We start from the raw sequence: 27,257 nt of genomic DNA, 5'->3' as shown, positions 1-27,257 counted from the left end.
TCCAAACAAAAGTCTCACTGGCTGAGATTAACCTAGTCCAGTAAGTGTTCTTCAATGGGTAGCCAGTAGCATATGTTTCAGAAAGATTATGGCAAGCATAGGTATCTCCCTCAGAATTTGTCACTATTCTACAGCTCATAAAGGGAAAATGGGATATTTATAATCAGAGTTGGGAGGGAAGATCATAGTCAGGACATCTTAAAGCAATATTTGCAGTTTTAAACAAGAGAGATGGCAACTTCAGTCCTGTTTAAAAGCAGGAATTCACACTTGCACTACCCATTGGGAGGACAGTAAGGGGCATCAGTGATTCTATGAAATATGTAACTAAGCCCAAGTATGAAAGTTAAACTCTGAGCTCTCAGTTACCCTAGATGAATACTTCAGATCAGCAATTTCTCAACTTTAACTGTAGAACTTCTTGGAGACACTTTCCATCCTTCATTCAGCTATAGCAAGCTATCAAAGATGTTTAATTTCACCATTCACTTAAATTGAGAAACAGTCATGCAGAAGTAGCTTACAAAGAAACTGTTTTGCAACTTGCTAAGCCCATTCAAGTCTCAGTTTTCTTCCTAGTAGAAAGGCAAGGCAGCAATTCTTCTCTAGTTCATCTATACCACCACTCAAGAGAACAGCTCTTCATCTGCTTTGAAAATACCAAATTTCTCTGAAGCTTAAGTCCTTCAGCATTAGGGGACCAGTCAAAAATTCACCCAGTTACTTTAATCTTTGCTTTTTAATTACATGTGAAAAATACCAGATAAAGTATATTTTGACATTACACTATACCCTGAGCAATATGCTGCCTAGCTAGCATGTTACTGACATCATAATGAAGTCACTTTATAAGTGGTTGGCACACTTTCATACCATTTCTATTACTTAAATACAGATAAGAGCCCACGCTTAAAAAAACAAAACACCTCAATCAAGTGAGGGTTAAGATGTACCAACACATTCTTCCCAGGCACTCAGCTTCTTAAAAAAAAAAAAGACCACCACAAAAACCTACAGAATGCAGGAGCTGGAAGCATCTAAAAATTAAGTTACTTAGAGCAGACCAGTGTGGGCAGTAGCTGAGACTTCTACCTTCATCAGATTCCATCTGTCAGATAAGTGAAGAACATACTGTAGGATCACCATTTGAGATTTAAGGGTGATTTGTAGCCATCTTTGACAGCTTAAAGCTATCATCAATGCATTAGATGATAGAAGGCAAATACATGGTGCTGAGGTATGTAAAGACTCCTTCTTCAGGGTTCAGCAAGTCTATCCGTTCTCTGTTCCCAACTGTAAAACTTCTTAAGCAGGAAGTTTGGTATTAACCACCTGTGCTCTCACCACATTTTAATATGAAAGACAGACAAGTGTTTATGTAGGGTACTGTAGGTTTAGAAAAGAAAAAAAAAATCAAGATCATTTAGCAACACCTTTTGTGTACACAAGTGACTAATATGCTTAATAGGTAGAATTGTCAGGAGTTGTAGCTAGCCTTGTTTGCAGAACACTATCTGCTTCAATTGATTCAGTTTGCCATAGAAGCCACATTTCCAAATGAGTATAAATATTGGACTTAGCATTTAAAACCATGGTGACAGCAGAACCAACTAGGACAAGCCTAATCATTTTTCTTTGCAGATCAGAAAAAACCAAACCATAAGAAGATTTTTCAAATACGAAAAGACGGATCAGTTAACTAGTGGCTTACACAATACAATTCTAAATGCTAGCCGCTCAAGCTATATGCTAACAGAAGCAGCTCAGGCAGTAGGTGGGGACCCACAAAGTTGGCAATACCCTTGAATTCCCCACCTTTTTACAAGGAAGTCACACAAGCCATCTCAAAAATGCCAATTTCATTCTGATAGATTGCTCTTTTAAGGTACTTTCAGTAGAAAAAGTAGAACGTAAAAGCAGTGCTTCAAATGACCATTGCATATTTAAACAAAAGCAGACTTAACATTTCTGTGCCAATTTAGTCCTTCCACCCATAAGTTAGGAAACAGGTTCAACAGAAGGTTTTAAGTTAACAAATCATGTTAGTTTAGAATTAACAGGTAAGTACAGCATTTTAACACTACAGTCATCTAAACAGCATATTGTGGGCAGTGTACTACGTTGAGAACTTTTAAAATATGAGTCAGACATTTTATATAGATTTAACACCTGCCAAAGTAAATTCTGTAACAAAGTGATTTAGCATTATGCATATAACACTGATCCTTAGGCAAACGTATACACATTAAACCAATGAATCTGAGGACTGCGAGGAATGTTATAGCTGGTAGGAGTCTGCTACCAAATCCTTAAGGATGCATTGCTATGTTGCTGTAGATCTTAATTCAGGACACTGGTGAACATCTTTAGCAAGATACCTTATACCAGCCACTTTAAAGCAAGCAGACATTTCAAAGTTTTTTGGTTGCCAGAAGTTTAATCTTGCTTCACTTCACCCTTTAATTGCCTTTTCATGCGTGAATACGGGCTGATTGTGTCATCCATCACGAAGTCATACAGTACTTTTATCCAAGAGTTATATTGTGGCAGGTTGTCATAGTATTCAGCTGCTATTTTCTTGACCTAAAGAGGAGATACGAGGTTTATATACTATTTATATTAGCACCAATCATGACAACTTTACAGTCCTCAACCTGTAACAACGCAAAGCACTCGAAGTTTCATTTTAGACATTAGATTCTACAGGAAAGGCTACCAGTGCCACAATGTGAAAATTTCTTGAAGGAAAAGCAACTCCCTGGTTATTAAGTAAACTTCATGCAAAACTTTTATATTGAAGCTAACCAGACCAAACTCTGCTAACACTCTGAAGTCCGTTCTCTGTCCTACCTACGGAATGGTGTAGCTCACAAAAGCAAGCAGTTTGGTTGCTAGTGGAAGTGGGTGACTCTGTTCAGTGTGACTCATACGTATGTATCGCTAAAAAGGATGTTATAAATTCTAGGAAGAGATGTTTAACATAGCTATTTTTACATGTAGTTTCAAATCTAAGCACTCAGAAGAAAAACCATCTTATTTCTGAGGACACATTCAAGAATGAACATAAACTGCTTCTGAATGCTTTATTCTCAGATGTACATGCTGACTAGACCACTGTTTTAAACTAAGAGAGCTGGAGTTTCAGTTAGATATCCTTACTGATATTTAAGACCAACCACCTAAAGCTTTAAAAACCTGAACAGAAAAAACCTGATTTTTCACTAAATTCCATAACTTTACACAGAAGAAAAATATTAATCCGTATAAGCAACAAACAAGCCCAAGAGATTTGCATACGTGGTTTGGAGCTGAAGATCGTTTGATCCTTCACCACACCTATAGAATAGTGCATCTAGCCAGTATACTTTTATTCAACAGTAATTATTCTCAGCTCACCAGTACCCCAGCTGGAATCAAGTGTTCAGTACTTGAGCGATCTTTAGCACCAAGCATAGCAGAGTCCAGTCCAATCAAATTAACTACACTGTTCTAAAAGAAGTCTTTGTTTTCTTATCAGAGCTGTAGATAAATAGTCCTGTAGCAGAGCTGGGTATTTACCTCTGCAATTAAATACTTGGAAAAAAGAATTCCCTATTTACAACATAAGTACTGGTGCAAAAAGTGAAATGCTGGTTCACCTGCACAGATCTAAGTATCAAAGGTGACTTAAAGCAACTTTAGCTGTATTTGAAAAATGAAATCTATGACTAAGAGAAATCTTTTTTTCAAAAAAGAAGAAAAGCCACAAAAACAAAGTCTCAACAAACCAATTACAGAATTTAACTGCACTGCTAAACAAGTGCTGGAGTAGTTACTTCATCTACAGTTCCACCACTGACAACAGAAATAACAATCAAGTTCAGACACCAAAGGCACACAAGCTTACAAGGTCTTACTATTACCAAGTGCAGTAACAAAGCTACAAGACCAACACCACAGCTCCCATCAAACTGCAAATTTAGTGTCTGATGAAAAACACTTGTCACTGAAGACGAGTTTTAGGTGTAACCCTGGAAGCCTGTGTCCCCATGCTCCAATTGGGAAACATGTATACAATGAGAATTAAGCTCCTGCTTAAAAGAAACCAGCAGAGATTCAGGTGGGGAAAAAGCAGTTTGAAAATTCACCTCTGCTACTCATGTGGAGGTAACAGGTCTAAGTCTTAGCTTTGAAGCCTTAATTCTGTCAATGTACAGCTGAAACTTATTTAGGGTTCAAAGGTTCTCACTAGAGGAAACAGCTGCTCCAAACTAGAAAGCTATTAAACATTGGTCAGCAGTACAACAAACATTAGCAGTACCTCAAACCCTCTCTTTTCCCCACCAGAGAATGTCAGTGATAGAAGAGACTGAAGGATAAGCATGCATTACAATACTGTCCTTAAGATTTCAAAGACTGAGCCGACAAATCTCTGAATTTATTTGCAGCTTCTTAACTAGTTTTCTGCATACTGACAAACCAAAGAAAACAGAAGGCTGGTTGTAATTACAGAAAACTAAAGTTACTGCAAAGCCTGTAAGACATACGTTTCCTCCTCTCTCCTTTTATGGAAGAGGCTTGAGCAGCCAGCACATTGGACGCTTGTTCAGGATACCACTAAAAAGGTAACTAATTACCCCCTTCATCAACTCAACTTAGAAATTGATCTGGTTTTTATTTGGTTTGGGGTTTTTTTGGTTTTTTTCCTGTTTGGGTTTTTTTTTTTTTAAATCTCCCAACTTCCATTCTTGTAACTATCAGTGTTCTACCTGATTTTCAAGTTAAAATAGGGCTTATTTTGAGAAGAAGTAATAACCTTGGAAGGAAACTTACCAGTGGAAGGCTCTTGCCAGGAATATTGGGGAAGTCATGGTGTTCATTGTGATAGCCAACATTAAAAGTGAGCAAATTAAGTGGCCCATAGTAGGAATAAGTCTCATGCCCTTTTAAAAACATGTAATGTTCAGCTATGAAGTGTCCCGAAATTGGGTGCAACCCAAGTCCAAGTACTGAACCAGCAAGCATGTAAAAAGTGGACTTGACTCCCCATAAATAATATATCACAACATCAAAGGAAAGCTGAGCCAGCAGATTGATTATTTCAAGTCGAGTAATGGGTTTGGGATTGATGCAGAGAGGTCTAATCGCATAGAAAAAAGGCTGAAGAACAATCCATATGAACTTCCTAAAACGGGTGCAGAAAAACCAGCCTTCAAAGTTGGTAGGAATGTCCACATCAATTCCATCACCTCCTAAGTAACGATGATGATCCATGTGGTATCTCTTGAAGGATATGGAATACGGGAGACCAAGAGGGAGGTTGGCAAATATTCCAAACCATCGATTCCACATTGCTTTGCTGTTGCCAAAGGCACTATTGTGAGAGATCTCATGAATAGCCAGAGTCATGGAGTGGCTAATACAGCTTCCAAAAACATATGCCCAGAAGATTACCCATTTCCAGTCCAAGTCTTTAACTAGATAAAATGCAGTCAACTGTGCGAGAACCATCAGCACAACCACCCAGATCAAGTTGTAGTCTGGCTTCATCAACGCTTTTATCTCTGGATGTTTAGCTAGACAGGAAAGAATTAAATGAAAAAGGAGTTACTTAAAAGCTCTCCTCATAGCCAACTATCCCAATTAGATTACAAAAGCAGATACAGTCATTTCTTCCCTTCCTCCCAATTAGGACTTGTCTGCAAAGGTAATGGCAACGCACCACCTTTCCACTTGTGACATTTAGTGCTATAATGGATCCTTCAGAATTAAATCATCTCAGCATTTTCCTATCGCTCAGCAACTCGACACGTACCCGGCAAGCAGCAGTACCACCTCCAGCCCACCCAGGCAGGAAATGGCTTTGGACTGACAACCCACCAGTAACGCCGAAGGGCTCGAGTAAGCTCAGGTCCGACTGAGGCATCTCACTTGAAAACGCGGTTATTTACCACCAAAACTGGGTGCCGCGACGACCTCCACACACGACACACGGTCTATGTGTCACGACCAGCAGACACCTTACCGGTTATTCAGCTCGTTCCCACCCGCACGAAGGGCTCCGCGGACGCGGGCGGGGAGGCGCGCCCCGGCCGCCGCTCCGCAGCTGCTCCGCGCTCGCTTGGCGGCTCGAAATGGAAGCCCGGGCCGCCCGCCCCATGCTCCGGTGCTCGGCTTCTGCCGCCGTCAAGGCGGCCAGCCGCCCCCCCGCTCCTTCTCTTCCCCGCCCCCGCCAGCGCCGCCAAGGCGGCGGCTGCCGCCTCCACGTACGCGGCCAGCGCCGCTCCCCTCACACGCGGGCCCGGGCCGACTTCGGCCCCAGCCGCACCCGCCCGCCGGGAGCCCCTAACGGCTGGCGGCGAGGGACGGGCCCTCCGCCGCGGCCCGCGGCGCCCCCCGGGGCGGGCGGCTGGCAGCCATTTTGTGGGGTCCCCCCCCTCCCGCCACGCAGCCGGCGGCAAGGAGCGGCGACACCGCCGCCAGCCCTCCTCCTCCTCACCCAGGATCTCCTTGCGGCGGTCGGCATGGGGCTGGTCCGTGTAGACCCACTCGAAGTCCTCCCTAGCGACGGTGTTACCCATCCCGGCAGCGCGGCGATCCACCCGGCCCAACCCGCCCGCTCCCGCGCTCGGCTCCGCAGCACCCGGCTCGCGACGCCCCCGGCACCGCACTTTATAGCGCTGCGGAGGCGGCTCGGCGGGCGTCCCGCCCACCACCCCGTTCTCTCTCCCCATTGGCTATTGACGGCTGTCAGGGCTGACAGACACCGCCCCCGCCAGAGCGCCTCGCCCTCCCGCCCGCCGGCGGGGGCCTGGCCGGGCGGGGCGAGGCGCCGGGCGAAGCCGTCGCCTGAGGGGCCGGGTGGCGGCTGCCCTCGGCCGCTGGCGCCTCCGCCGGGCGGAGCCGCGCTGCTCCCAGTGGTGCGGCGGTGGCGGCGGGCGGGAAGGCGCGGGCCGCCCCTCAGCCCCCGCTTCCGCCGGAGGGAAGTCGCGTGTGTCCCCCCTCTTCAGGGGAGAGGTGCCGCTGCTCTGCGCGGGCGGGCTGCGGCTCCTCGGCCCTCCCGCTGGAGGCGGCGGGGCTGACTCATCCCGGGGCCGCCGCGGCGTGGCAGGCGTGTGGCCGGCCCCGGCCGCCCTGCGCCTCCTTGGCGGCCGCGGGGGGGTCCCGAGGGGCCGGGGTGCGGGGGGCCGTGACGCGCTGCCGCCGCGGGGGAGCAGAGCGCGGGGGGGGAGCGAGCCTCTCAAACCGGCAGTCTCGCTGCCTGCGCTGTGGGTGCCTTTAATAAGGCCGTAGGCATAGCTAATAAGGAGGGAGGGAAAATTCCCGGCTTGCAAGGCCGGCCCTGCCTCCGGCAGCCCTCCCGCGCCGGGGCGCTGGGGGAACCCGAAGCTCCCTCACTATCCGCCGTGGTAGCGAGGGCGAGCCGGGCGGGCGAAGCCTCACCAGCTTCACGTTCACCCAGCCCGCCCCCCCGGGCCGCGCTTCCTGCTGCCTTCAGTCATCTTTACACCGGTTTAGCTGTCTGTGGGATCTCTGCCCCTCTCCGGTTTCGGGACGAGCTGCCCAGAAGCCACCGCAGGCGGCCGGGCAGTCTCACCCGCCTCGTTTTCTGGAGGCTGGAAACAGAAACAGCGGCTTACAGCGGCTCCTCAAAGAACGCTTTTTCTTTTCCAAAGGTGAGAGACGTGTGGTTGTAAGGACTAGCTGTCATTTGTCCAAAATCTAAATTTCTATAAGCTGCCTAAAGGTATTTATCTACAACTCAAAACGCCTGTGCCAAGGCCTCAGTTTTCTTCACTTTTTGTGGCAAGATATTTTAGGAACTTCTTTGACAAACCCCTCCGAAAGAACCAAACTCCATTTAATCTGTCCCTGCATCTATTTCTCATATAACACTGTTTATTCACAGCTTTTCCCTTCTTAGTCACACGACCTGAATTTTGTGAGGACTGATGCAGCGGAAGAGGTAAACCAGATGTTGATTCCATCAAGGCATTTTGTCCTTGCAAGGGATGTTCAGTTTTCCTTTTTGCTCAGTGACCGCCCCACCATAAACCAGGAAGTGCTTTTGAGTTACCGGTGCAGAAGCTGACTGCAAAATTGCCAGGATCACAAGTGTTTCACTCAACTGCACTCTAAACACTGTACGTAATGTTTCTGAAAACGTTCCCTTCTTGTTATAGTTCAAATATTAGCACTGCTATCCATCACTGCGCTCAAGAGCTTCTCATCTGTGGGAAGGATCCTGCCAAAAGAACGAATGCGTCTGCTGATAAGAAAGGTTGCAGCTGTCGACAGGAGCATTGGAGGAGGGACAGAGGATCAGGAGTGCAGTACACAGAGGAAGGTTTACAGCACTGCAAATATACGTAGGTTTGTAAACAGTCAAAAGTTTCAGCAGGGTAATTAAATTGAAGATCCCAGATATGTAAACTAAACATTCCATAGCAGCCAAACAAGGCTTAAACAACTACGAAAAATGTTAAATAGGACAGTTTTGGAAAATTTAATTGCCCAAATGTCCTGATGCGCAAAGTGTTTTTCCTGTTTAATCACTGAGTCTTTCTGGTTTAAGCAGCCCACGTAACAAATCCAGATTTATAAGATCTTCAGCAAGCTGACAGGTTTTGCATCTGATGCTTTCCCTTCAGAAGACAAAGAGATCCAGTACCTAGCGCGTCTTCAGCTGGCACAAGGCTGGAACAAAAATCCTAGAGTGTTCAGTTACACATAAACCAAAGCTGGCAGCACATCCCCATCCAACCGGGCAGGTGAGATCCAGTAAGCACAGCTCTGCAAGAGCGGGGAGCACACGGACAAGGGAGCTGGTGCAGGTACAGTGCAAAGTAGTAGAGGAATGGAATTGGAAAGTACCAGAACAGTTCATGACTACTAGACACGTTACTATAGAATACTCCAAACCGAATTTACTGATGAATGAAATAATCTAGCACTGTAATTTGCCAGTTACTTTCTTAAAACCATCAGGAATGCCAAGAAATCAGGTAGTCCTCTCCTGTCTGAAGACACATTTAACTGCATCCTATGTCATCCTATTTTCAAGAGGCCCTTGTTGAAAATTCCTTAGGCAATCTTCGTGCTTCCCACAATTAACTGTTAGAAGATCTCAGTTAGAGCAACTAAGTTTCTGTTCAATACGGTCTTACCTTTTACATGAAGAAATTACGTGAAGGCATCCTTGCAGCATTAATGAACTACTGTGGTTAATTTAATGTGCTCTGCAGAGAGAGTGTCAAGGATTGAAGAAGTTAATATTTGTTTTATACCTGTTCTTTAATCTGAGGAATGTATCTTGTTAAGCAGGTCATCTTTCTTCCTTCAGGGCTTCCATCTATTGCATCCATCAGCCCTTGTTTAGAAGGCGCTTGCATACTGCATTTACAGACAAGTTGTTCAATTTGGGGAGCCAGACCTGGTTGCAAATACCTTTTCCCTCAAAAAAGTACCATTGGGGTATCTTCTGATACCATTTTCACCAGACACACAAATTTGTAAAAAATCCCTTACCAGGAAACAAAAAGCAGTTTACACAGCAAAGTGCTGTTTTTAGAAAAAAAGTAAAGCTGAAAAAGAAAAGCTAGCCTCAGCAGTTTTAAGCTATTTTAAGAAACTAGCTATAATAGACAGGTACTATCACTTTCTCTTGCAACCCTGAGCTGTTCAGTTTCAGCCCTTGCTACAAGGACTCAAGCTGAACCCGACAACTGATAGTTGGCTGCAAATAACATGATTTTTCATCTAACTTTGTAAACTACATTTTAGTCTCATTAGTTTGATGTTCTCCCTTGAACAGATTATACAATCACTGATTGCTACTAACCCTGTACTTGGAGGTCGATACACTAACTCAAGTAAACTTGCATAGAAATTGATATTCAGAAGTGATTTAGTTTTACCTCAGGCTATTTAGCAGTTTGTTCATACATTGCAAAAACGCATTCTTTCTTATTTAATAAGGGACAATATGGTGTCAGAAGCTAACATTCCAGCTATTTTCTCTAAACTATTATGTCATTTTGCTTTCTACATTCTATCTATACCACTGGTGTATATTCCAGCCCCCTCCCCGGGAAGTGAAACAGAAATAGTGGTGTACCCTTATTGTGGCATTTCTCAGAGCTTGCTTGTAACCATCTCCTCTGCCCCTTATGTTTGGAGGGCCTTGTTCCATTTCACCATACTTTGAGCACGCAGAGGATCAGGATGCACCTGCAAACTTGCAGCACGTGATACTTCCTTGAGTTGAAGGTTCCAAGTTGGCACCGTCTGCGGAAAATATTTCATGTAACAATAGGCTGTTGTTGTTCTTTCCAGCTCAGTTTACACACAGCTAGAGGTTCACAGACATAAATAACTGGTACTCTTGAATAACCTGAAACTATTTGTATATTGTGAAGGGGCGGGGGGGGGGAATTGGTTGCATCTTCTAGAAATTAATAAAGAAACTAAAGTGAAAGATATTAAGAGATGTATGAATAAACCTATTCAGTAAATGCAATTCACAGGTTTATACTTGTTTATAAGTATTTAACCATAAATATCTGGTAATTAGACCATTACATGAATTTGTCATCATGAATGACCATTAAATGAATTTGTATCAAATGATACACAGTAATTACAGCTATCATGCTGCCCCTTTGATTCAAAATTGTTATTTTTTAAAAGATAAAGTATATGCTAATATTTTTAAACTGAATAGCAGATATCCATCTTAAAGAGATCTTTAACAGTAAAAAAAATTCTGAGCCATGGAAGACCAGTAATAGCAAATGCTCCTTTAACAGTTTAACCTTTCCCCCAGATAATCTTTTATCATTTCCTTGATGTTTTTCTTAAGAAACATACCTTTTTATGAAAGACTCAAACTACCCAACATGTTTATTTAAAAAATTAAATGTCTGCCAAAAATTAGGCATTTGCAATGTTACTTCTGATAGGAGCTAATATGTTTTATAGAAGTAAAAATTGTAGCGGAAGTTTCAGGAAAAATGTCAATTTTCCCATGATTTATATAATATTTGACCAGACAATTTCCGATTTGTTTGGCTATTTAAATACAACCACTATGTTACACTGACAGCCATACAAAGCGTACGAGAAACTTGCACTTTAACCCATGGTAATAATATCAAGATTTTGAACAGCTACAAATGCAGCATTTGCATTTTCAGTGCCATACCAAGTTGAATTCAGTACCACCTAAACCCAAAGCAGCAGCTGATTAAAAAAAGAAAACATAAGTCAAATGATAAAGCTACATAGTTTAGTACATTAAAACAAAAACAAAGACAACGGTATTTGTATAAGTTTCCAAAAATATACAGATGGGGGAGGAAATCACTGTACACAACTCTGAGGTTGTTAAAGTGACCAGAGAGACTGAACAGTGCAAGACATGCTTTTCCAGTTACAAGCTCAAAACAGAAGTGCAAAAGAAATTAAAGCTTTGTCTGAAGTGATTTACCTTTTAGGATAAGGAAAGCTTAGAATATTGTCATCAGTGTCACAGAGAAATCTCCATCCCATCCCACCCCACCCTCAACACACACACACAAAATAGTTTAAGTTTTTCCATAATACAACATTTCATTTAAATGGTGTCCCCCTGAGCTTGGTTATTGTAGGGACAATTTGTCTGATACTTATTAGGTGTTGGCCTATGAATCAAGTGATGCATAGGCAGCTTCTCAATTCTCCAGCTTTGGCTAACAATACCTGCAATTTACAGGCAGTGAAAGTGGCAGATAGCCTGGGTTCAAACTCTCCTGCAACTAGCTTCGTAAGACCACCTCCTTGTAAGAAAGCAGTTGTGCTGAAAGCAGATGCTAAGTTACGGCTGAGGAACAAAGAAATTGCTTTACAGGTCTCTGTACTCTCTCCCAGAGTTAAGAACAATTTCAGGCAAGAGCTTTTAGCAGGCTGACTAAGCTGTACATGCATCTATCCATGCAAATGTAGAATATGGCTCCCAAGACCTAGAACCAGGGTGTGTGCATTTGAAGACTGGATAGAAGGCCCTTCCTTGTAAGTTTACAAAAATATATAGCCAATACTGTAGCTTAAGAAGTCAGTTTTACTCATTACAGAGATACCCAAAAAGTATTAACTACTTTTCAGACATTCCAGACAAGGTCACTTGTAACAAAAAAGGTCAAGTTCTCTAAAACAAGATTTTGAAAGTGGATCTTTCCTTCAAGTGAACAGGACATCTGTTTTTACGCTTAACTTTTTAGTCAGTTAAGACTGAATTTATTTAAGATTTTATGTGAACATATGCATAAACACAAATAAGTTTACTTTAAACACATCTGCACAGAAAAAAGATTAACCCTTCAAAACATAACAGAGCAGGTCTGGTTAGTATGTATCTATTGCAAATCTTAAAGATTCTGTGCATTAGGCCCACCCATACAGAAAGCAGGGGAAAAGTCTCAATGAAAGAAAATTACTGTTCAAGTCTAAGTGGTGTTTTGAAGAGCCAGCAGCCTAAGTGACACCATGAAGCTAGTCACAGTATCCAAACAAGCAGACCTGCTTGGGCTACTAAAGCAGTGTATCCTCCTGAAGGTGTCATTTACTCCCAAGTTATTTTCTGTTTCGAAGGCGTTTAGATTTCCTAGGACAGTCTGTGGATTCCACCGCCTTCCTCCGTTTTCTAGGAGATTGTTCATTTGAGCCAGAACCTGAAGAATTTCCTACTGTGCTCTCCATCACCTCTCGCAGCTTGCGTTCAAGCTCAGCCAGTCGGGCATTCTGTTCACCTATGATTTGGGTTTGCTCAAGCAGTTTCTGATCTTGATCTTGGAGTTGTTTCTGTTGCTCTTGCACTTTGATGCGAAGCTCTGAGATCTCCCGCTTCAGCGCTGTCAAGCCCGTGCCATTTGCTTTTACTTGCTGCTGGAGTTTGGTGACTTCCTGTCTTGAAGGGTTCTGCTTGGAGAACAGCTGCATTGTTGTCAGTGCTGCAGAAGGCCCTGGAACTTCAGAGAAAACTGCCATTAATGCTCTACAACTTTAAGACAAAGGTAGAATTCGTGTTCCAGTTTTTGTGTTTTACTTACCCCTACCTCCCCAAACGTGAATCTGAATACTGGTTGCAAGTTATGTGAACATGTAAACAGATTTACAGTCATTTAAGTGTCTAACAGGAGCATGTGGTATCTCAGAGCACAACTAGTTTAATTTAAAATACTTAAGATTTTCAGTAGTCTGGAAAATAGCTCATCATTCATTTTCTGTATATAAGCCCCCGTCCTTTTGCTGTATCAGAAATTATGTAGAGATATTAAGTTGTCATCTAGACTCAGTGTCACAGATGTTAAGTCAGAAACCCACAACATGTCTATAATTTAATTACAGAACAGTTATATTAAATAAATATATTTCAACAGAGCAGTAAAACTCTGCTGTCTTAGTTGCAGACAGTTAAAGTTCTAAAATTTTGTAGTTTGGGGCTTAACAAGATATTTCAGTTTAACTTACATTTTAGAAGAAGGGAATTTATTTTCCGTGCTTCTTTAGAATCACTCTTCCTAAGTACTAAAACCGTATTGGAATCTGAGCTTGGGAATGTTGATTTTAATAAAGTTCCTGCAAATCAAGGAGACTAACAGCTACTGTATAATTTCTTCCACTTTTTCTGTCATAAAAGATATCACTACTTCTGTCATTTTACTCTTCTAGCAATGCTGTGCAAGTAAGATGCAACTTTTAAGTCCTACAGAGACAGAATAGTCTGGAACAGCCTAGAACAGTCAACCTCCTCCTCTTTTTTCCGTTAAGATGCCAGCATAGCTACAGTTATGTGACACTAAAGGGTTGCCATTAGATAGATTACGCTCCTCCCTCAACACAAGGTAGGCATTTTCATGCCACATAAAGCCTTGGCCTTGAAAAGCCAAATGACATCAATTGTGGGTTTTGGGCGATACTTCCTCAACTGAGACTCAGTGGAATTGAGGTGGTATACATACTTACGGCTAAAAGGATGGGCAGGACATACCAGAAACAAGAAGCAGCTCCTACAGTTAGCCTATCACTTTTGCTGAAGATGTAATTTTTTTTTTTTTTAAATTTTTATTAAGTTATCTTTTCAGAGAGTTAATTTCACAGTTCCTAAGAAGTGCGAAGATATTCAGCACAGGGAAAACACTACAGTTCTACAAACCTCTTGCTTTTGGCCATTATATGAGGCAACTACCTTAAACTTTGGTTCACAAAAGTTCCAGAAAGTGTGACAGAGTATACGAAGGACCAATTTAATTGTTTATTTATAGACTGTTATTTTAATTGTCTTTTCACTATTACCCGTAAGTATTTTGCTTGTTAGTTTATACATTAGTGCCCCAGGAAAGTAAAAAAAGCACATACAAGTATGTTCTAGCTCTCCATGCACTACAACAGCTTAGACTAATTCATTTGCCGATCGTCCTAAAAATAAAAGGCATCGAGTTGTCATCTCATGTGCCAAATTTCAACCAAGTGCAATGATAAAGTCTCATTCATTGGTGGCACAAAAGCGTTTGTTTAACGAATACACACTATGCATAATTCTAACATACATTCAAGTGACTGTTCTTTTCATAGTACAAAGGCTCCTTAAATTTCAAAGCAAATGAATTTCAGTTAGCATTCTTAAGAAACAAGTATCATCAACATTTATGTGATAAAGCTCACATATAAGGGAGGGAGCTTTAAAAAAGATACAGTGCTGTGAATTTTTACAGAAAAACTAAATAAAACTTAACTATACGTTGGAATTAATACCTGGGGCAGTTCCTATCAGACGTCCCGATACATCTGACCCAGGCATCTTTCTTTTCAGTATTGGAACAATCTTCTCATCAAAATATTCCATAGCCATGGAGGAAATGTCCCTTAGTTCTTGAAGAACTTCATGAGCTCTCTGAGGAGCTCTTGTAGAGTTTACATACCTTAGCACACGATAAATTTCATCTATTACCTAAAACATTTAAGAAGAATTAGGATTTTCTGATAAAGGCAAGATTATTTCAGATCATTCTAGAAGTTCTGGCATATTCAGGGGCTTTTACTACATACCTATTGCATACCACTGTGTGCTTTAGTTCTAGATCAGCTTTTTGAAATGAAGTGCTGTTCGTGATGTATCGGAGAAGCTATTCATTTGATCTATCACAACAACTCTCTTCAAATTAATGAAATAATGCTCATTGTGTGAAATTTTGACATCCATACTTGAGTTCTAAGTTATATAATCTATCCTCAGCAGAGCATAATCATTTCTTTTTGGAGAATCTGAAGCAAGATACTCTAAGACGCAATGCAGAGCAGTCAATCCCCCAGCCAGTTATGAGGTGCATGAAACAGATGAATGGAATAGCAAGAATTATCATTATGTCAGTCTGAAGGGCTGTAAATATTTACTTGAGTCCACCTGGACACACCCAAAATATTGCAAATTCAGATTAAGTCCAAAATACATTAGTTTGTAAAACATCAATCCACTACTGGCAGAGAACATAAGCAACCCTCTTAACAGGTTTGACAAACAAGCCCTTTGGTTAGGAGAGATAGAGAGAGATGAAAGGTATCTCGCTAATCTATGAATTACAGTCTGAGGCAGGTCAAGATAGGAGTGCTGGTCTCTTATTACCGAAACTACTGACACAGGTATTTTGCACAGGATTAAGAATGGTTGAAAAGTCTCCTGACGAACACACATCTTGAGGACTTAGAATCATAGGTAAGACAATACAGTTGCATCTTGCATTTTAATAAAGGAAGCTTAGCTAAAAAGTTGCAAAAGCTAGACAAGACTAAAGAGTCTCATCACGCAACAAGTTTACAAAAGACTTCTCTATTTTTACCCACATTATATCCTGCTAGCAACAACATCCTCAAAGCATTCTCCTGCTATCCTCAATGCAAATCTTGCAGCAGCGCTCTGCTATCACCAGGAACCCTCAACACAGTATGCCGAATCTCAAATCAGGATTCACATATTCTAACACAAATTCACTTCCTGACATTCCTGTGGCAGCTTCATTCAAACGGAATTTCCTGAGGGGAGCAGGGCAGGTGGGGGGCAAACCACAGACTGTAAGTGAACACTAAGCCTTGAATCTGCTTGATCAAAATAGGATTTTCTGGTGAATTGCTAACTGTGCTGAGAAAGCAGCGGTGCTAGCAAGCTCATACACTAACTAAATAATTAAAAAAACTTTTTAGCTGTTATATCACAATACAAACAAGGTCCTTATGACTCAGTGCCCACAGGGAAAATGGCTGGCAAGCTCACTCGCCCAACTGCTGCACACCCCAGGTCTAGACTGTGTATTGCCTTCCCGTCTACTGTTCAAAAAAGTAAGGCAACATTTAAGTATTCCATTTACTATGTGATTATCAAGGACTTAATTTTATTTGACTTCATTATACTATTTTTTTTTTTAAATACATGGTATATATAAAAATATGACGTCAAATAAGCATAAGTATATTAAACTATAATGACTTAATTTAAAAGTAATTAAATATCAACAACAGTGTACAGAAATCAAGATACCTCTTCAAGATAAAAATACATTTCATGCCAACAGCCTATTCTACTGTACTGAATTAGAAATGCCTGCCATGCTTCACCTGAATCCAACAGCTAACTTTTCCACTCATCCCAGGGCAATTCAGTTATCTGCCCATGAAAAATTAATACCAACATATCCAAACCTCACATGGAAAGATCAATGAATAGAGCATTAGGCTACTGTTCACAGATTTGTTTCAACCCTGAGCTGTACCAGTCTTCCTCAGATCACGATTTTGTCAATTCCCCTCTGCACTTCTGTTTTCACAGCTTAAAAAACAGTGGTATCTCCAATGTACATCTCACTTGCACAATTTGTATTTTATGTTGGGGTAGTATTCTGAAACACCAGAACTGTTCAGTAGTATTAATATTTAATACACTTTATCTACATTTAAAACTAATTCCACCTACTGTACAAAAATATCCCATCCACTGTAGTACTGAACAGTGTTTCCACATGCTAAATATCTTAATTCAATTAATCTGAAGTCCTCAAACTCTTAAGAAAGGTGCCTAAAAACCTTCCTGATAGACTGAGTGCTTAGAGTTATACATAGTCTAAATTACTACATCTTCTGATGACCTGGCCTCCAGCTGTTTTGTACAACTAAAATTCAGAATTAAACCCTACATATCACGTGTTTCTTGTAAAAGGTTGTGTAGGATGTATATGCTACAAGTCAAATGTCAGAATTAAGAGAGAATCTAAGGGCAAATGGAAATCAAGTTTAAAATAATTAATATTTAGATATAGTCTGGTTCATTCATTTCAGAATGCCTGTTATAGCAGAGTATTGGCTTGTGTGTTTGTTTGTCCCAGCTGTCCCAGGTTAAGTTATACAATCTTCCCCCGCCCCCCCCCCCCCCCCCCCCCGATATACATTCACATAATATAGTCTACATTTTACCTTTCCAGGTATGAAGCAACAGAGATTTGAATCCACATACTTCATGAAAGTCATATTTAACAGAGAGAGTCTCGTTTCTACAGCAGCAAGGATGTCTGCATGACGAGCTAATGAATGGTTTCTTCTTTCAGACTCCCGTCTAGAAGACAGACCATTAAGTGACAATGATTTAACAATGAGTCAACAAAATGAAACTGTAACAATCACTAAAGTTAATTTTACCCTTAAAACCTTCTGAGGTTTGAAAATGTAACCACTAACATTGGTTCTGTCTTTATAGCAAAAAACTGATACAGATTGAGAACCAGCTAGTAATAACATACTACACTTTCTGAGACAACATTTGTTCTCTAAATAATTACTACATCTTATGTGATCCATAAACTCTATATGCAATTTAGGTCTATTTAAAAACAAGCTTTCAGTACTAACTAGCAGTAGACACTGAGTCAGTGTGAATATTTTTATCCCCCCCATATTCCTACAGTAAGTACTTCAATGCATTTGATGTAAATTTAATATTATTAGTCCTTCCTACAAAGTTTAGGGTGAGATACAAGCACTTTTGACAAAGTATCTCTACAGTAAGTAGCACTTAGTTTCTTGACTCTGACTGGGAAATCTGATAGGACACTGCAGCAGCTGCACTTACTCACTGGAAAGAAGAGAAAAGACATTGCTTTAGTGAGAAACTAGCTCCCAGGAATGCTAACATGTCAAACCCTCCTCCCTTTCCCCTGTTTAATCCTTGGTACTGAAAAACCTTGCTTTTTTTTAAGCAGAGTCGTAGATAAATCATCAGTGAAGGCAGTCGGTCTTGAAAAGGAATGGCATTTATTCATTCCTAGGAGTCCTTGCTTGGTTTGCCAGAAGAATTGAGTAATACAGGACCCACTCTTCTTTTCTCTGTTTAAAATACCAGAGACACTTACCAATATTCCAGTTCCTAGTATACAACAACTTACATTCATCCACACCATTATTTTGTAATTAGATCTTAGGTTCAAGGTGCTTTTGGAAAAAAATGAAATTAAAACAAATGTGATTCAAATTTTCAAGATACATAAGTTGAATTAGCTAGCAAGAAATTCCTTTTCAATATTCTGCTTAAAAGAATCTAGCACATTTAAGTTTAACTCCAGTTTTAACTGGTACATACCTTGGAAGCTGAGCTTTAACTTGCTTTTGACACAAGTTGTGGTATCTTTCCACTTTCAGAAATCCCTGATTTAACATTCGCTGACAAACCAAGTCCATTCGCTTACAAACCTGTATTTAAGGAAAAAGAAAAGCTTAAGGCTCAATTAAGGCCACAAGCCACTTTTACAATTATCTTATCCATACTTGCTGGGTAGTAAAAGATTGTCTTACCAGTTTTTGCTCCATTTCGAGAAGCAGAAACTGCAGTTGAGCTTAAGGCATCACCATCTCTAAGAATGATCATGATACTCCAAAAAGGAGCAGCTACGTTCCACACAGCTCACAAATTAATCTTCTGATATTGCCTAACCAAAGGCAGCAGGCTGAATGCCACCCATATATAAGCAGATACAAGCTCCTCTGATTTTAATTGAAGCTGTAAATGCCTGTGCCTGGCTTTTAACTTAGCCTCCAGAGTGATTCTGGTAGATCAAGTTAATATTTTGTAGTCTCAAAAAGAAGCCTTTACAAACAAGAAATCATGATAGTTTTCCTTCGGCATTTAAGGCTTATGTTTTTGAAGACGGCCAAAATTAAATTTAAAAACTTATGTAATACAGTGCGCATGAAGCAAGATTCCTTTTCATATATATAAAAAAACCTCTTTTCTTCTCTGTTTAACAGATTCCTTATTTGCAATGTTGGATACCAATAGCCTCAATTTTCTCACAGATTTAGGGAGAAAGGACATTAATAGCTGCAGAAGTCATAATAAACTGCTAAATTTAAACCTTCACAAAGTAACCAGTTACAAGACAAAGCCAACTTGTACAAAAGTTTAAAGCAGTTGCAATTCAGTTCTGAAGATGCAAGAGCTCAGTGAACTGTCCTTTGAAATCTTTATTTTTTGTACTAAAGTGCACAACTCCCACTGTGACCCCACTTTCCAAAGGCTTAGCTTTGCCTTTTTTTTAAATAAACACTCCTTCCCTTCATACATTACTCATTTCATAACTTTGAAGACTATGTAAATTTATACCTTGAGGAAAAAGATTCTCACTTCTCCCAGAAAAGCCTGCAATTATTTTCTCTTCATATGGAAGGCACTACTTAAAGAAGTTCTACTTTCTGTGAGTCTTCCTCTAGTCACAGCTAGTTTAAGTTCTGTAAGAACTGAACACTTTCAAACGGATCTATATTAACAGACCGTTAAGCAATTGCTGTCGATCTGCCTGTGTTCCTTTGTACTAGATCTTCCTTGTTAACAGTCAAAGGAGAATGATCAGACAGGCTAACTACAGAGTCTCAGTACGCTTCTGCCCCACATTCACTGAATCAGCTAAATCATTTCCTAAAAAATAACGCTGGCCCTTCAACTACAGGAAGGAGGAAATTGTCACGTTTCTTTTAAGATATTAGCTGCGTCAGTGATGCCTAGATCTGATACCATTTTTGAGTACAAGACTTAACAGCTTACTTGCAGCTCTAATGCTACCAAACCCCTGAACTAAGAACTAGTACCTGCACAAGGGCTTCGTCAGCTATGCAATTATTCAGCACAAGAGAAAAGCAATCCCAGACACATCATCAGCTACAAATTCAGAGGAAGCACAGGAGGAGTGATTTTAACCGTGTGTGTGCTGACACCTGGTGGCAGCAAGGACCTTTCAGCCTGCTGAAGCGCTCCAACATCCAAGAGAGTCAGTCGCAAAGGGTAACACTAGATTTCTTCAACACTGGGGTTTTTAATCTCTCATTTGCTTACGCTATGCAGCATGGAGAATTATTTGCTCCAGTTTCTGGACATTAGCCATATTTGTGCCAATAATCAGTCTAGAAACCAAACACTGAACAGGTAACAGGTACCACCAGAAACAAAAAGTGTGTCTGCAACTTATTTTACCAATCATCTCTTAATTCTCAGCTGGTTCCTGATGTCACCACTTAAACCATATGGCACCTGTATTTATAAGAACAACATGCCTCTTTTAGACTGCATAGTCAGCAGTCATATGCAAAGTAGCATTATTACACTTTTAAGTGTCCATATTAGTCCAAGACAGTTTGATACTAGCTATTCAATGATCATAAGAAAGGAAAAAGTTAAATTTGCTCATATTTGTATTTCCAAACTTTTGTGAATATTTTCTTATTCTAGCCATAAAGCTGAAGAGCCCAAGTTTCCTCAAATGTCAAGTCCAACCACGCACTGTATTCAAATTTCAGTGTTAGAAAGTCATTCCAAGTCCATATGAAAAGCAGAACGAGAAGGTGGTTGCTTCTTAGCATGCTGACTTGTATGCGATAACAGCTTCTACGAAAGAACTAATTTTCCACTTCATTTGTAAACAAACTAAACCGACACAATCTGCTAGAGGACTAATACCAGCTTCCCCTTCCTTAAGCATGTCTTATTTCTTCCAAGCTTCACTAACAGATAACCAATATCAAAACAGAGATAAAAATATCCTAAAGTATTTAGATTCAATATATGTTCTTTTTCTCAGAGGCCACACAGACACCGTGTTTCAAAATGCCTTTCTAGGGTAAAGTATAAGTCAGTGACAAAATGTTGATGACTTCAGCAGGAAGCTTTCAAATAGAAATGCCTGTAAATACAGATTTACTGAAACTGTGGGAAGATTAAAGCCATGCTGGCCAAAGGCTATCAGTCCTTACTTGTGCTGTTCAGAGAATAAGCACAAGTTTTCTGCAGAGCCTAAGACACTTCTGACGTGTCAGAATCCAAGCTAACGTTCTCCTCAAGAGTGTTCACGGAAGGAGGTTATGGATTGTTTGGTTTTAATCATGCTTGCTGTAGTAATAGCCTGAATGGAAGTGTAGTTCCAAGCTCAGACATGTGAGGGAAAAGAAACTGGAATACAAGAATTTAATTATTATCCCACTCAGGTAAAAATTCCACAGCTTCTGTAAGTCATTAAAAAAAAAAAAATCACAGTCAAAGAAGCCTTCAAAAGCTGGAAGATATGCTACCTTCCGTATCAGCATGCATACTAGGCTGCAGCTTAGAACACTACAGCTTCAGACATAATGATCTTTTGGCTTTTCTGCACTTCTCTTATGATGACATATCAGAAGAAGGAGATGAAGCAAATACTCAAAACGGCTGAAAGCAAAATGCTGCTTCTTTTCCTCTCATTCACTTTATCTGAATAAAAATTTGAGAACTCAAGATTCGCACCGAGGCATAATTTCAGACAAGATTGCATTCTGAATACCTATTGTTTAGTCTCCATTACTTTAGATCTACTTCACTGCTTAACCAGTAGGTGCTTCATTTACGCTTTTAAATGCAGTAACACCAGGAATAGCAGAAAGAATTACACTCAGGAAAGTAAGTGCTTCTTCGCACAATGAGGGGCCCATGCCTTGCCTGATGGCAATCATCGTAAGCAGGAAATGTTCTTTACCTCATCCTTTGATGACAGAAAAAGACTTATGGATCCTAAGCCTTAGATTATGCTCCTCATTATGCTCTAAATAAACAATACAGGTTCCTATCTCTATTTTAATCTGAAAACTTGCTGATGTTTATGTCCTCCCACCCAGCCAACTCCTTAGTCTGTGTTCTTGTACACACCCTAGATCCAACACCAGACCAACTCAATTTTTTTTTTTTCTCCTTCCCCCCATCGGTGAGCTAAGGTGATCCAGAAAAAGAAAGAGATTAGGACATCCATTTCCTTCAATGCTGGGATCCAGAGAATGCATCAAAGTGATCAGTTTAGGGAATCTACATTTTGTGTCTACACGTGTATAATCAAACTTCATTTAGGTTGACTGATGTCCTGGATCATATCTTGCTACCTTCCTCAAGATGCTTTATCCCATAGAACGCCACATTCTAAGGGGTTAATGAGGCTTCTTTTGGGGACATTTTTAATACGCATGAGACCTAAGCAATTTAATCCCGGTCACTCAATTAATGTGGTACTGCAATGTACCTTTAGCAGAATGCTACTCATTATAAGATACACCCATTCATCTTTGACAAACAGCTCAAGTCAGTTCTCAGAGAGAAGAAAAATCTAGTGTTTGTGCAAGACACATCTTAGAGCAGGAATATATAAGTGTCTCCCAAGGCTACTTGTAGCCTTTAAAAATCTGGAAGTGATGAAATTTAATTATGAATTTATGCCTAGGCATTGTTATTTTTAAATGCTACCTTAGTTCTCCGTCAACAGCATCTGGAGTTATGTAAAACATCCAGACTCTTCCTCTCAGCAAATTGCCAAAAGAACACCTTTCGTTCTGAATGACCATCCAAAAGACCTAGCTGATCCAGCTTATGTGGTTACGAGCTACGCTTTCGACTAGGTCAAACCAGAAGGGCTTTGATTCTTTACATTACTGCTGGTTAACAAAGACAAGTGTACTTTCTACTCGGAAGAATGCTCATACTGCCTTCTGATGTGCTTAAGGGAACAGTAAGGAATTTGACAGAGATTAAGTTTCTTGGCTGTCACTGACTCAACAATTAAAAATAGGGAAAGACCAACTGAATAGATTCCTTCATTTCACATCTAGTATTGTTCCATGCGTGTGTGTCAAAGTTGATATTTATCCAGTGTGGTTTTGCATATTTCTGAAACTTCTGAAAAGCGCAGTTGTCTTCTGGAAAAATGAACTTGCAGCTGCTACATAAGAGAGCCTAAACGTGTTACATTTTACTTCTTAAGTAGCACAGAGAGTTAAACAGCTGGTTTAGTCCTCACACCACCATCTTTCCTATTCTGAACTTCACTGCCGACAAAACATTCCTTACAAATGTTAACTTAGCCCTACAAAAAAAAAACCCCAACCTTCTGTTGACCAGTGATAGCTCCCTCGGGTGCTACCATTTATAAAATGCAAGGGGAAAGTTTCAACAAAGGGCTGTGTCTAGTGTGGCAATACAGTGTGTGCAACACTAAGCATACCCAAACAGTATATGTGCTTCCCTTCATTCAAGTATAAGAACTCAAAAACAGAGGCTGCAATCCAAAAATGCAGTACTACATCTTTTTCACAGATCCACTACCTACTCTCACTGAAAAAAAAAAAAAGTCTTTAGTGAGCTGACAGCATACTAGAAATATTTAGGCACTGGTGTACTTGGTGCAGCATGAATAAGAACAGATTTTCTGCTTGAAGAGCTTTCAGTTTAAAGTTACAGTCAGGATGCAACACTTCAGGTTGCTGATCCAGGGCACATGCAGTCTAATTTACTGCTGAAATATGCTTGTAATATTATCCAGTTTAGGCTAATCAAGTTCTTAAAATAGAAACAGTACCATACATGTAAGTTTACTGAGGGTTACATAAGCTATGCATTAATTCCCTCACTATTATTCCAGTTACAACCTCATAAGAAATTCGGTAAGACAGCAGCTTATCATATTATGTCATAGTTTACATCAGGCTCCTTACACAGGCAGTTAAAGATTGATATACACTGATCTCCTCACTGACAGCTGCGCTTTTTTTTTTTTTACATTATAAAGTTTGGAGGTAGAGGTAATATCTTTTATTAGATCTACTACTATGACTGGAAGAAGCAGGCAGCCTTTCAGGCAGACAAGGGCTTTCTTACATCTTCTTTTTTGCCCCACATTTATTTCTAGTTAGGGTAGGATCCTTGGAGCAGCAGGCTCACCACCTCCTACACTTGCAGGCTTAAGCTCTATAAGTAAAAATAAACACACACATGAGACACAATAGACCAGCCCCCCAGGAAAAGCAGTCACCAGGAGAAATAAGCCTCAGCAGCCCAGTGATTCCTCACAGAGGACGAACGGAACGAAAGAAGCAAGAGACGCCTTTAGGAAGGCGTGTGTGGAGGCGCACACACCCATACGCCCGTACCCGGGGCTCGGGGGGGGCTGGGGAGAAGGGAGAAAGCCCCATCCCACCCCACCCCATCCCGCCCCTTTCCCGGCGAGAGCAACAGCACGGCGGGGGGCGGCCGCCACCTCCCCACCTCCTCCCAGCGCTGCTCCCGCGCCGGGGCCGGCGGCGCCCGGCGGGCCCGGCCGGCTTCCCCCGGCGGGCCCGGGTCCCGGCCGCAGCAGGGCTCCTCGCTCGCCCGCCCCGCCGCCTCCCCTCCCCGGCCCCTACCAGGCGGAGCTGGCTCGTCTCATCGTAGGACAGGAAGCTGAGGATGCTCTCGATCGCCACGATGGGCAGCCCCATGAGCGTGTTGCTCTGAGGCGGCGGCTCCAAGGGCGCCAGAGCCTCGGGAGACTCCGAGACCGGGGGCGGGGAGAGCCGCGCCGAGCCCAGGGCGCCGCCTTCCCCGTCCGACAGGAGCCGCTCCTCCGGCGCCGCCATCTTGAAACCCGTCCTTCCTCCACTGAAGGAGGGGAGGGAGCCTTCCTATGACGACACTTCCGCCCCCGTTCGTACCGGACGGGGCGCCCCGCCCCGCCTCGCCCGGCCGCTTGGGGGCGGCAGAGCGCGGGAGAGCGGGCGGCCTACGGCCCCGGCAGTGCCCCCTGCAGGGCCGCCCCGCCCCGCGCCGCCCGCGGGGAGCGCGTCCTCAGGCGCGGAGGCGGCTGTAGGGGCGGTGCGGGGCGGCGGCAGGGCCGCGCCCGGGAGACCCTTCTGCCGACGGAGGGAGAGCCCCGAGGCCTGGCGGAGGCTGCTCGAAATCCCCCCCAGTGCTGGGCACCCCACCAGGGGCCGATTTAAAACAAGCGGCTGGAAAGAAATCCTCCCTACCGCGCGTAACGGCAGCGTGAGACTCGCTGTCGGCGGTGGCGGATAAAAAGCACCAGCAGGTTGGACAAGGGTGTCAGGACGCGTGGGGAAATACGGCCTCGCGCCTGGTGCGTTCCTCACACGAGGTACATAAGCAACCGCTGCTGGCTGCGGTGGGAATGGCACCCTGAGCTCCCGGCGCCCGCGGTCCCACCCCGCGCAACGGGGTCTCGGCACGCGGGTCTGGCGTGGCTTTTCCCTTCCCGCTCTGCGGGCGAAGAGACGCCGGAGTAGAGCGGTCGAGGAGGCTGCAGAAGCTCACAGAGACGTAGGCCATCCCAAGCTGGAAGGGACCCACGAGGATCATCCAGGCCTGCTCCTCGCTCCGCACAGGGCAACTATGTTAAACCATGTCTATACATCCAAACCATGTATATATAAACCAGTTAAACCATGTATATACATCCAAATGCTGCTTGAACACCGACAGGCTTGGTGCCGTGGCCCTGCAGAGCCTGTTCCTGTGCCGGACCACCCTCTGTGAGGAGCTTTTTCCTAATACCCAACCTGAACTTCCCTGAGGCAGCTTTACACCATCCCCTCGCATCCTGCGGCCGGACACCGACACCGGAGAGGAGAGAGATCAGCGCCTCCCTCTCCATGACCCCTCCTGAGGTAATTGTGTGAGAAGGACCTCCAAAAACTTCCTCACTGTTGCTCAGGAGTACGGCAGTGCTCCCCCCGCACTGCAGGAACAGCGCTGGCTGCACAGGCACAGCAGCCCCCCCGGAAAAGACGGTTGAATCAGAGTAAGGCAGCTACAGGATGAAAAAATACCTCTGGAGCTCGTAAGTGAGGCGCAACTACATACTTTTTACAAATCCAGGGCTTTCTGTTCTACGTCCAGACGGGTGAGCACCCCCCTTTTGTGTCCAGCTTGGGCCGAGCCCCCTTGGCCAGGACGCGCAGGGGGAGCCCCAGCAGCCGGGGGGAGCAGTGGCTGTCCAGGTCTGCTGTCGGCCTTCGGGGTCAGAGCCAGCTGGCAAAAACTACGGCTGCCCGCAAGCTACTGCTTGGAACCAGATGTTATTGAGGAGCCGAAATACCCAGAATGAAACAAATTCAGGGCCTTTATTTCCCTTTAATTCTATATCTTAGGGAGGTTTCTTGGATGTAATAGCTGGGGCAGCAAAGGGATGGGACCAAGGGCTGTTTCTAGAACATTCCCCGGTGTTTCTGGGTGTAATCATGGACACTTACACCATAGTTTCACAACCATTTTAGCCTGTGACACAGCCATTGAAAAGTGTGGTGCCAGTCTCCTCTCTGCCTTCAGCTGCTGCTGCTGCTTTTTTCACGTCAGTAGCGTTGAATGTGCGTGCTTGATTGGGGAACTGGTGCTGCTGAAGACCGACTTGCCAAAGAAAATCAATTGATGGTAGCAAAGTGTATGGGAAAAAGCCATAAAATGTTTGGGGAGAATGGGACCACTCATTGCAGTACCTGCAGCAATGTAGTACAGCTTAAAATATTACAGGACTAAAGCATTAGCTGCCTGCAGCATCCCTGTATATTTTTTCAGCCATGCTTCTTCTCTTTGAAGGTTTATCTTAACCCATTTCTTTCATGTGCAACTTCTCCCTTTCCTCGGAAACCCACCTGCAACCTCTTTCTTAAAAGAAAAAAATTGTAACTGGAAAAGAATTAACTTGGGAGCAGGGCGAATGCAAGGGTAAGCCTTTATGTGTGTCATCCTAATGGCACTCCAAAAATGTGCACTGAAATTAATATTTCCTTTTTGGGAGCAGAACACTGTGTGCCTTGTACGGATTTGGAAGTGTTCTGCTCCCCCTGCCCCTCAACTCGTCAATGCTGCTGTAAAATGATCTGGCTATCTTGGAACAAGGGGTTTATTCTTGTGCAAGATTTTAGGACCTGATCTC

The 27,257-nt window shown here is 42.7% G+C and overlaps 2 protein-coding genes across 2 annotated transcripts; both read right to left on the bottom strand.

The window, feature by feature from the left end:
• Positions 1–797: 797 nt before the first annotated feature.
• DEGS1 (delta 4-desaturase, sphingolipid 1) lies at positions 798–6,569 on the bottom strand. Its single transcript, XM_059834332.1, has 3 exons — positions 6,479–6,569; positions 4,813–5,555; positions 798–2,583 (listed from the first exon to the last, which is right to left on the bottom strand). The coding sequence occupies exons 1-3, from the start codon at positions 6,558–6,560 to the stop codon at positions 2,437–2,439; spliced, it is 972 nt and encodes a 323-aa protein (XP_059690315.1). The 5' UTR covers positions 6,561–6,569; the 3' UTR covers positions 798–2,436.
• A 4,995-nt stretch (positions 6,570–11,564) lies between these two features.
• FBXO28 (F-box protein 28) lies at positions 11,565–24,945 on the bottom strand. Its single transcript, XM_059835385.1, has 5 exons — positions 24,733–24,945; positions 18,635–18,744; positions 17,476–17,614; positions 14,770–14,965; positions 11,565–12,983 (listed from the first exon to the last, which is right to left on the bottom strand). Exons 1-5 carry the CDS (start codon positions 24,943–24,945, stop codon positions 12,589–12,591), a joined length of 1,053 nt encoding a protein of 350 aa, XP_059691368.1. The 3' UTR covers positions 11,565–12,588.
• Between the last annotated feature and the right edge of the window lie 2,312 nt (positions 24,946–27,257).

Source organism: Gavia stellata, chromosome 2, assembly GCF_030936135.1.
Source record: "Gavia stellata isolate bGavSte3 chromosome 2, bGavSte3.hap2, whole genome shotgun sequence".
Lineage (NCBI taxonomy): Eukaryota > Metazoa > Chordata > Aves > Gaviiformes > Gaviidae > Gavia > Gavia stellata.
Note: the sequence above shows the minus strand (reverse complement) of the source record. Positions and strands in the feature narration are given on the sequence as shown.

Bases quoted from the DNA above. Each gene is read 5' to 3' on its own strand.
- DEGS1 (XM_059834332.1), bottom strand. From the start codon at position 6,560: ATGGGTAACACCGTCGCTAGGGAGGACTTCGAGTGGGTCTACACGGAC. The intron at 5,556-6,478 runs GTGAGGAGGAGG...TTTCCTGTCTAG, and splicing joins CCGCCGCAAGGAGATCCTGG to CTAAACATCCAGAGATAAAA. The intron at 2,584-4,812 runs GTAAGTTTCCTT...TCTCCTCTTTAG, and splicing joins CTGGCAAGAGCCTTCCACTG to GTCAAGAAAATAGCAGCTGA.
- FBXO28 (XM_059835385.1), bottom strand. From the start codon at position 24,945: ATGGCGGCGCCGGAGGAGCGGCTCCTGTCGGACGGGGAAGGCGGCGCC. The intron at 17,615-18,634 runs GTATGTACCAGT...TCTGTCTTCTAG, and splicing joins GTTAAAGCTCAGCTTCCAAG to ACGGGAGTCTGAAAGAAGAA. The intron at 14,966-17,475 runs GTAAAATGTAGA...TAAATGTTTTAG, and splicing joins GTTGCTTCATACCTGGAAAG to GTAATAGATGAAATTTATCG.